Source organism: Corvus kubaryi, unplaced genomic scaffold (assembly GCF_017639235.1).
Source record: "Corvus kubaryi isolate FWS band 111438036 unplaced genomic scaffold, C.kubaryi_AGA036_p1.0 37249, whole genome shotgun sequence".
Classification (NCBI taxonomy): domain Eukaryota; kingdom Metazoa; phylum Chordata; class Aves; order Passeriformes; family Corvidae; genus Corvus; species Corvus kubaryi.
In genome coordinates this window covers 3,377,474-3,388,396 of record NW_024581072.1, presented here as the reverse complement: position 1 = coordinate 3,388,396, position 10,923 = coordinate 3,377,474, and the positions used below count along the sequence as shown (strand labels likewise).

Here is a 10,923-nt window from a genome sequence, read left to right as displayed (position 1 = left end):
CTGAAGACAAGAAGAACAGCAAGGACACTGAGAAACATCTGCTTCTTGTTTCTGATGCATGTAGTCTACTGAAATTTCTTCCTTAACATCCAGCATTACTTCTTAAAGCCAGATGTATCCAAGCAGAAATTAATAAACATTCAGAGTAAAAGCAAAGAGCAATAAATTGAGTGCATCTAAGTATCATCTGAATAGTCAAAAGGTCTCCTGACTACATTCATAGGGCTGCAAGAAAGCCCAAACAAGAATTTCACTTCTTGCTAGAGGTACGTGGCACAGTCTACACCAGCTACCAGAACTATCTGCACACACTGTATTACAGCAATTTTTGAAGAACAGAATTCTGGATGTTGGTACCAGATTCATGACAAACCATGAACCCAGACCTCCAGAACATCAGTCCTCTTAGGCAGTGTATGGCATGAAAAAAAACAGAATCTGTACAGCAGTCCTTTGTTTCCCAAAAATATCAGACAGTTAAATATATTACAGAAAAGGATACCATAAAACAAACTTCCTGAATGATGGCTTTGTTCTTTTCCTCTTCATTAGACAACAATCGCTGTCAAAAAAACCAAAACAATTGAGAAGACAAAGTTATTAAAACTTACAGAATAACAGTGCATAGATTTTTTTTCACAGAATACGAAGGATGAACTATAGTCAAAAACCTGAGGAACTGTAATGGGGCAGTAAACAGAGCTGGCTTATCATCCATTTTGACATTCTGCCATAAATAATACCCAGTTTTCCAGTTACCTGGACTATTCAGGTTTAGTGGTAATTGAGCAGTTATAAGTTTTGACACTCTTCGAAGTAACAGCTCTGACAGTTCTGATATATAAAACACTAAAGTCTCTTGGCTGCAGCATTGTGGGCTAACAAGGAAAGATTCACCTTCTGTCTGAAATATTCAGCAACAACCTTCAACTCACTCTAGACAAAACTCCTCCAAATTATGTAGCCCAACTTTTTCAATGGTACTTGAGTAATCAGTAAAAAAATTAAGCATTACTCTTTCTAGTATTACCTGAATTTGCAGTCAACATTTGACTACAATCAGCCTGAGCATTTGCTACAAAAGTACCAGTTCTACAGAACAGAGGAAGTATAGTAATGGTTCACCTTTTACCTGTTATTTTTTAATGGGGCTACTTCTAGGGGACCTTTTGAACACATATAGTATATGGCTTTGGTCACATGCTTTGTTACTGTAGGATGTGGCATGAAATGGAAAAAAACAATCTTATTACTGGTGGTATAATGCGATCTTACCTCTCTCACCCCTCATACAACTACCCTGTTTACAGCTGATTACCAGAAGCCTCTTGAAACCAAGAATCCAGAGAAGTATCTCTAAAAAGTACCAGGCTGAATGTTTAAACAATGAGTGAAAGTTTGGAGCATTACTTTTAACACTAATTAAACTTACTCCTAAAGCAAGAAGATAGGCTAAATCTGCTTCTGACGAGTGAAAAAGATCCCTGCACCCCACTTCAGGTAACTATGAAATTTTCTTTTTACCCATGCAAAAAAAATGTTTTGGACTGGGTCATGAATTTCTAGATCAAGTGAAAAATAAAGACCAGTGGCACCTAAAAGACCAATTCCCATGTTTGTCATCTAAGTATGAAGTGCAGGGTTCTACCTGGAATGACTATTCTAAATAGTGGGCTACAAACATCACTATTATACTGGATTTTTCCAAGTTACTTGTTCAGTGGCATACATCAAGGATTAACTGTCATGCTAAAATGTCAAGCTAAAAGACAGACCTTATAAACCACCTATAGTAAATTAATTTTACCTTCAAAGCATAATCTTTCCCACTTCCAAGATCTTGAGCTTCATAGACAAAAGCAAAGCCCCCTACAAGAAGAAGGCACATGAAGTTAGTTTTAATTTCAATATTCAGGTACATCATTCTTTTTAGTCTAATAGAATAAATACATGAATTTAGATACATTTCTGAATGTACCAAGCACACATTTTTCAGCATCTGGTCAAGATTTCTGGTTACCTGCACATGAGAGTTCAAATACTCGATTCCTTTCTTGTATATATGCCAAGAGCACACCGACATTGTTACTTTCCTGCATTTTGTTAAGTCTGCATATGCAGATTTCTTATTAAGCCATTTTTTAAAAAAGATCCTTATAAAACTAAAATCCAGTACAGCCAATATTACCTGATAATTTCAATTAAACTTTTTGGTATTACACTGCTAACACATCCTATAAAAGCAGCAATAACCAAGAAAGATAAGTGTTAAACATACACCTCCTATTTTTAAAACAATTGTCTTTCTTCAAGCTTCGTATTAAAAGCAGAAAGCATTTTAAAGCACTGAAGCACACATTCCAATAAGGGTAATATTGTTACTAAATTGCAATGTGTTATTCCATAAAATATTTTCCTTCCGGCTCCTTTTGTCAAACTATTTTCTCAAACACTTCCCTTTGCTCAAGAACAGTGTGCAAACCGCACTGAGATAGCAGAAGTTTGAGAGTACATAACAAGCTTAAAATACACATTTTTACTTCAGTGATTGCACCCTATTATCAAGTACTGAAGTGCTAAACAAGAATAAAGTTCATCAAATTTTGCAGATTTCCAGAGAAAAGCCGGTGGTATCACACCTGGTTAATTCCTACTTCATTGCACCTGCTTTATAGAGAATCCAACTGCTATGGTCTACAAGCTCACCTTTTACAACTATGCTCCTCTCAAAACATCAGCTTCAAGTAAGTTTCCCATTCTGTCATTTCACTCTTTTACCTGAACACAATTCAGCTCTACACAACACAGCTCATTCCATGTAGTGTTTGGTTCACTACTACTGCAGCACTACAGCAGATACCATGTTTAAATCCATGGATTTTCTGGGATACTAAAGGAGTTAGAGCATGTTATAAAGGTACTTTTAATTTATTTTTTTAAAACCGTCTGGTTTTGATGAAAACAATTCTTACACAAAAGGTGAAACTAGTCTTACTGCTTCATTCTTAAATGAAGTTTCATTTATAATTTGATGCTGGCTCCCTTGAAGAAGTAGTCCATTAAAGCAGTTTTAATATACCCTCAGCAGGGACAAGTTTACTGGCAAAACTTCTTCTCTGCCATAACAGTTTACTCCAAGCCCTCTGACCAATATTTTGCAGAAAAAAATCAGAAAAAATAATTTTAAAAGCACTTTCAACAAACCTGTACAAACGAACACTCGTACAGCAGACCTAACTGAGGCAAATGGTAAAATGGAGGTTAAGAGTAGAACAACTTCTAGGGATGTCTGAAGAATGTAATTACATTTGGGGTGTTCTCACTCACTTTTTTTCACTCATGTAAATGTTTGTAGATGGTTTTAAAACAGTTTTCTGAACCTTTCTGTATCAGCAAAATCATCTTAGTATTCCCCCATAAAGATTACCATTGTAGATACGGATACACCCATCCCAGCTATTGCCCAGAGAGACAGGTTTTGCTTTGATGAGGCATTTCAGAGCCCCATTCTCAGAACACAGCCCAAGCCCTCCAAAGTTGTCTCAGATAATGCTTTCTGCCACAGAAATTACAGCAGAAGAAAACTGGGTTTATTTCTTTTTTGTAGACACAAGCTCTCACACATCAAGGCTCAGTACAGAGCACCACACCATGTCATGAAAACCAGGAACTAGCCCTACCTCATTTGCTTTATTAGTGAGCACTCTACACTTATCCTTACACCACCACAGGCCTCAGGCACTGCTCCTGTCAGTACTTCATCATTCTCTTACAACGATTTGAAGACCCTTGCTTTTCCAACCAAGAGATTTGGATTCTCCCTCAAATCAAACCTAGGTGTCACATAATACTGAATAACTTCACTGCACTTACACATCAAGTTTGATTTAAAACTGTTCTTCTTTATCCTGTCCCTGTTTTTCACATCTTCACTAATTATTTTTTCAGATAAGCGGCTTCAGTAAAATGACAGCTAGAGAAGGATCAAAATAGGGACATCAACCACAACAGTAACACTGCTTGCTACTGTAATTCACTCACTGTTTCATTACACACTTAACAAGTCATGAGAAAGCGGTGGTGTGAGTAGCTTCCTGTTTGTAACCATTTGGAACGACTTGTCTACTCCCCTCCCAAACACTGACCAAATTTGTTTCTATATCAATTTTCAGTGGTTTATGTTTCAACTATAACTTGACTGAAAGACTATAATTATAGCCTGGACTGTAAGTTACAGTGCATCTTACCTGAAAGCTTTTCTATCAGAGTATCAAAACAGAAAAGATGCTCTGTTACTGTTGCCAAGTTTTTTTTTAAGCCCAGTCATGCATTTGTGTCCATTGCAAAGTCCTAGTAACAAGATGAAACTGCCTCAAGAATGAAAGATGGCCCAAACTTAAAGATCTGTACATTTTCCCACACCCTTGAGAAGCAGAGAGGTAGAATATCTTGAAACTTTCAGAGCTCCCCTGGCAGCAGGAACTGCTAGAGCCAAGAAACAACAGCTTTGAAAAATAGAACTGTTCTGCTCCATGTTGAAAACATTGTCTACATTTACAGTAAAGAGAATGCAAACTGGAAAGCTGCTAGGTCAGGTGCTTCAGTTGTTCTTTAGGGGGAAAAAAAAAAGATTATTCCTATCTGTCAGCAAACAAAACTAACAATGTTCACAGAAACTTGACATTAAGCATTCATTGTGCCTCTGCTGCTAGAGTTTTACAAATTAAATCCACCCAAAAACCTGGACCTAATTAGGTTATCATTATCCTATGAATCCAGTAGTTGCAGAGACAATAAAATTGTTCCTACAAGCTTGGCAAACTGTAATACTGCCTGTTCACGCTCAAAATACTGAGGAAGCCTTGAAGTACCAAAGAAAAGAAAACTTGCTTTAATTGCAGAAGTTTCACCTTGACAGAAAGCAGCCTGTAACAAGCCCCTACCTACATGGTTTCAATGACATCTATTTTTAAACTCAAAAAAAATATTAACATTGTTTAAGTCTGTAGCCTATTGCTATCTTTCTGACTAAGGAATGATTTTTTCATTATGATAAAAGTTTTAAACTCAGATCAAACAGTTCGAATAGTGCATTCTTTTTCTCATCGTGTTTCTCTTTTTGTGTGCTCTGTTGTCAATGTTTGTTGCTCAAAGGAAGCATTAGAAATCACTGCACATGCAGAATGGTTGTTAAACGTGTGCTACAGAACTTGCTTGTTCCTTGTTTTTCACACAACCAAACACCCGGTTTATTCTAAATTGTTCAGCCTCATACACAAAAGAAGCAACAATATTCACTAATTAAGTAGGAAATCTGTGACTATTTTACTTAAGTAAAATTGTGGGGGGGTCTGTACACTTAACTGGAGGACCCAAGAGAGCCATGACATCTGAAGCCACCATCATACCTAAGGCAAGTAGGGATTATACATAAAGGCCCCCACCAAGATCCTCTAAAATCTTACCTGCAGTGAGCTACTGAAACATCCAAGCAGAAAAAAAAAAAGGATACCATATTCTAGGAGTGCTCAATCCAGTCTGTGACACACTTAGTCTGTTCTTGCATTTAGAAGTAGGATCAGCACTAGAGATCATGACCAAGCTCAACCCCCACAGGGATGTCAGCCTCTTGCAGCAGCACACCGTACTTTCAATCAGTCCAGTCCCACCCCAGCACAACACCTCTGTGAAACCACCAGGGAAATGCGTCCAAGAGACCTGTGCAACGAGTCTCAGCTTAGAGCACTGCCAAACGTGGCCTTGCACCAGCGCTGGTGTCCAGTACACTACAGAGCTGCAAGGAGCTGTGCACTACGGGAACAATTGAACCTGTGCTGCCACATGATACCGTGCAATGCTAAACCACAGGCTCTGTTCACACCAGCTACAAACAAAGCTGAACGTACGAGCCTACAGAAAAGGCTCTCTCTCTGCATTGGCAGATGACACGCAGTTCACCGTGGATTTGAAATCCAAACTCAGAAAGCTGCACTTGACTTTCCAGTAGGGAATCTGGCATGAAAGAGCTCATCTAGAAGAAAAACAGATTCTGTATTTGTAAATATGGAAGGGAATACATACAAGCCACAACTGTGGACCCATGTATCAGAAGGTACCACAACAGGTCCAGAGATGACAGATAAATGCAAGTTGAGCAACAAAATAAACAATACACTACAGACAAATTCAAGTCTGAAGATAGCAAAAGAGGCTGGGACTTCTACATTTTATGTCTAGTTTACCTTTACACTCTATATGCCGCAAGTGCTCTTTTAGACCAGCTATGCTGGCCAGAAAATTACACTTTCCAGAAAAAGCAAGGAACTAGCCCAACTTCAGTTAGCAAAGGAAGGAAAACAACATAAAATGAAACCATAGCACTGAGACAAACATGGAACACAAAGCAGTGGTTACAGAGAAATTGTTAAGAACTGTAAAGTTAAAACATGTCTCCGTTTGCTCCAACCTGGCATCTTTCCCCTGACATTTTACAATGCCTGTGTCAGATCCTGGGAAACAGTAGGCTGCTGTCAAAGTGCTAAAATACCTGCTCCAGAACCAAAAACCAAATAGCATGTATGCCTCAAAAATAGCTTCCTGCCCTAACTTTCCTTTGTCCTTTGGTAACTGCTGTGGTCACTGCCTGCAAGAATGTTACAGTATCAGCAGCACAGACAGTTCTTTTAGCCTTCACATCCTACCTAGTGCTTATATTTCACTCACAGCTCTGTAAAGTTGACTGTAAAGAAGCTGTAAGTAAAGGCCAAAGGCAGAACAGGAGGACGTGACATTTAGTACTGTTTTTAATGCAACTTACTACATAAGAAACTGCCAGGTTTTCTCTAAGATCATATGCCAAAAACGCTTGAGCATTCAAGTGACAAATTATTGCCCTTAAGAAGATACATCAGAGGTGAAGATCTATTTGCTGTAGTTTTAAAGAACAAAAATTTTATAAGTAGCTTATAAGTAGTTTGAGGGAGCGAATCTTAAAGAGCCAAATTTTTCTTCTGTGCTGATCACCAAGATTTCAACAGAAAACTACTTAGTACCAGATAATTACAAGAAGAAACTGCAGAAGTAACTCCAATAATGAAAAGGAGCTCTAAATAGAGCTTTGAGGTATTTAACCTAAGTAACATCAACCACCTCTATAAAGTTAATGAAATATTTAAGTGCAGTAGTACGGAAAAGTTCAGCGTTTAGTCTTCTGAGACTAGCCTTCAACAGTTCTTCTGCTTGAGGAAATAAAGTATTTTCTCGGACCACAAGCATAAGACAATCCAGATTTCTGCTAATACCTAAGTAATTTGCATCCATCAAACATAGCATCTATTCTAAAACAGATTAACAAGTCGTGTGCCAGGCTACCTACCCAAAACTTCCCTGAAACTGAAAACTGCCCAGGTATTTAACTCCTTGTACTCTAGCACACTCTATGTGCACAGTTAGATCAGCCTTCTATAACACATGTGTTTAAAGCAAACACATTTCCTGCATTCCATAGTCTTCCAAACAACAGAGGCAATCTTGTATGTTTGGCATAATATTATATATACATTGTCATTAAAAAGAAAAACAAAGCCGACAAGCAATCCAGAATTTCCATGAGGTCCTTGGTAGACTACAGAGACCTTGATAGATTATAAACTCCTCTGACTTCTGTTATGCGGTGAAAGCATTTTAAACCACGAAACAAGCGAAGAAGTGGCCACACAACACAGCGGCTCTCGGGCGGCTATTCCTCGGGCGGGACAGTAACACCAGGCACGGCTCCGACGGGGCCTGGGGCACCGTCCCGCCGTGCCTGTGACACTGGCTCGGCGCGGAGCGGCACGGACACCGCCAGCCCTTCCCGAGAGGCCGGAACCGCCACCCCGCCCGCCCCCACCCGGGCGCGGCCTGCCAAGGAGGAAACCCTCCCGATCTAGGAAGAGAAGACGGGGAAAAGGGCACCAGGAGGCCCGCGGGAAAGCCCATCCCAGCCCCGCAGCGCCGGGGTCCGCCCCGCACGGCCCGGCCCCGCCGCCCGCTCTTACCTTCGGCGATGACCCGCTTGATGCGCAGCTTCATCTCGCCCATCTCCACCGTCTGTCCCACGAAATCGTTCTGGTCGCGGCTGGCGGCTCCCAGGGAGCCGGGGCCCGCCAGGAAGTCCAGGGCGGACTGGAAGAGCGACATGGCCCCCGGCAGGCAATGCCCGGCGGCGGCCGGGCGCGTAGGAATGGAACAGAATGGGGCAGGACGGAAAGGGATGGAAGCAGGGTGGGATGGAGTTGGAGGGCTCCGCCGAGCTACCAACAGCCGCGGCGAGAGCCCACCTGCCTCCTCCTGCCGTCTCCTCAACCGCCCTTCCCTCAGCTCCGGGCGGCTTCCGGGAACGCTGCGTCATTTACGCGCTCCCGGTGCCGCCCGCCCGCCCGCCGCAGCCAGGCCGGGCGCGGCCCCGCCCCGCGGGAGGAGCTCCGGCTCCCGCCCCGTTCCTTCATCGGCTCCCGCTCCTGCTGCGGCCTCCGCTGCCGCTCCCGGCTCCCGCCCGGGCTCCCACTCCCGCCGGTCCCGGGGGATGCGCGGAGTTCGCCTTCCTGGCCTGCCCGCGGCTTTTTCCCCCCAGGAAGGGTTTCCATTTCCTAGGCAGCCGTGCGTTTCCCCAAGTTAACACTTAAGCTGGCAGTCGGCGAGAGATAAATGTTCTTCTGTTCGCCGGCACTGCTGGCGCTTGGGCAGCACCTGCGCTTTTCCCACAGAACATTGCTGGCGTTCTTTCCCTCTTCGTCTGCCCTCAGGATCTTACCACGTCTGTCGCTTTCCCCTGCAGCCCTGACGGCAGGTCCTCCAGCCGCTGCCCTCCCTGCACCCCCACTGCCAGCAGCGGGACTCACCGGAGGGCGTCCGGGGAGCACTGTCACGCTTTGACACTGGCCAAACGCCAGGCACCCACGAAAGCCGCTCACTCACCCTCCCGTGCCACAGCTGGGCAGAGAAGAGAAACATTTAATGAAGGGTTCACGAGTTGACATAAGGACCGGGAGAAAACACTCCAAGGGCAGAACAGGCTCAACGTAGAGATACAAAGAGAGTTTTATCAGTAACAAAGTGAGAGGAGGATAATGTGCAGCAAAACAAGACCTTAACACCTTTTTTTCCCCAACCCCTCCCTCCTTCCCACCAACAGTGCGGGGAGACAGAGCATGGGGGTTTTGGTCAGTTCATCACCCGAGGTTTTCTTCCGCTGGTCAGACAGAGAAGGCATTCCCCTGCTATGCCATGGGGTCCCTTCCCACTTGAGACAGTTCTCCGTGAACTTCTCCAGCATGGTTCCAATCTCACGAGCAGCAGTCCTCCCAAAACTGCTGCGCCGTGGGTCTCTCTTCCACGGGGTGCAGTCCTCCAAGGACAGGCTGCTCCAGCCTGGAAGCAGGGCCCTCTCTCTCCACTGGGTCTCCCACTGGATCACAGCCCCCTCCAGGCATCCCCCCGCTCCGGCACGGGCACCTCCCCCAGGGGCTGCGGGTGGATCTCTGCATCCCCCGTGGATCCCCATGGGCTGCAGGGGCACAGCTGCTTCACTATGGCCATCACCACGGCCTGCAGAGGCATCTCAGCTCCGGGCCCTGGAGCACCTCCACCCCCTCCTTTTCACTGACCTTGGTGTTGCCATGTTGTTTCCCTCACATGTTCTCACCTCCTCCTCTTTGGCTAGAATTAAAACTGTGTCCCTACTTTTGTTTTAATTTCTTAAATATGTTATCACAAAGGCGTTACCAGCCTCTCTAATTGGCCCAGCCTTGGCCAGCAGCATGTCCATCTTCAGAGCCACCAGAGACTGGCTCTGCTGGACATGGTGGAAGCTTCCAGCAGCTTCTCACAGAAGCCATGTCTGGGCCCCCCACCACTACCAAAAACCAGGCCATGCACATGAATGCAAAAACCAACACACACATGAATGTTGGGAATTGCCGTATCCACAGAGAGTGTCAGCCTGCGTTTTTACAGGTAGGGCTGATGCCTCTGTGTGTTCGGCAGATCCCAAACTGGCCAGCCCATTTTTTGAATAAGGCTGTATGACCTGATCAGCAGATCACTACAAGCAAGGCTTTTCTCCAAACTTTTTGTTTCAGAAATAACACTGATAGTCAAGATTCTCTTTCAGAAGTTCAGTCTTTACTGTCTGCACCCTGCCAACAGTCATTACTTTGAGACGACCCCAGACATCCCCAAATTCTGTAAGATTTCAGGTGGCCATGGCTACTTTCTCCTGCACAGATGACTGGTTAAATTTTTTAAAGTTATGTTTCTCAATCAACTTCCATAAACTAAGAACTTGCTGTTCTTCACGCACTGTGTAAATTACAGGGGCATGGCCTCTTGTGATTCCTTCACCGTTCTGTAGTGCTTGATCAATCAAGAAGTGTTGTTCTAAAGGCCAATAGATTTACATGGACATCCCATGTTTTCATACCTTTAATTTTTAAAAACCCCAAATTATCAAAGATTATGATAGCTTCCTTCTATCTGTAGCAGAGGTCAGCTCAGCTGCTATTTTTCTCTTTCAATTCTCACTGTAATAAAACTTCTTTTGTTACAGTAAATCATACCACAATTACTTCTTTGCAGAAAATTCCTACCTGCAGGAGCATCTTACCTTCAGTCCTGTTTTGGTTTCTGACCTTTCTGGTTATTTTTGTTCAGGGAAATGCTGGAATTATTTTTTACAAACAAACACTGCTAGTTAGGCATGCTACACCATACGGTTCCAGTCACTATCTCTTATATCATTCACCTGCACCTACCCCTTCAAAGACTCGTTCATAAAAGGCCACTGGAAAAAGGACAGGAACTTCTATGAGGAGCCACAGAAGCAATCCTTCTGTTTTTGAAGGTCTAGGTTTTATTGTAGTAGCTTTCTTGTTCCCAAATGGA

At 43.4% G+C, this 10,923-nt stretch overlaps 1 protein-coding gene across 2 annotated transcripts in view; it reads right to left on the bottom strand.

Moving 5' to 3' along the window:
• Window positions 1–8,391, bottom strand: part of GAK (cyclin G associated kinase) — a 68,261-nt gene extending 59,870 nt beyond the window's left edge. For both annotated transcript variants that reach the window (XM_042023483.1, XM_042023484.1), the window contains exons 1-3: window positions 8,040–8,391; window positions 1,808–1,869; window positions 503–562 (exon numbers count right to left, since the gene is read on the bottom strand). In XM_042023483.1, the coding sequence (XP_041879417.1) occupies window positions 503–562; window positions 1,808–1,869; window positions 8,040–8,181 (264 nt within the window). In that variant the 5' untranslated portion in view covers window positions 8,182–8,391. The remainder of the gene's footprint in view (window positions 1–502; window positions 563–1,807; window positions 1,870–8,039) is intronic.
• Between the last annotated feature and the right edge of the window lie 2,532 nt (window positions 8,392–10,923).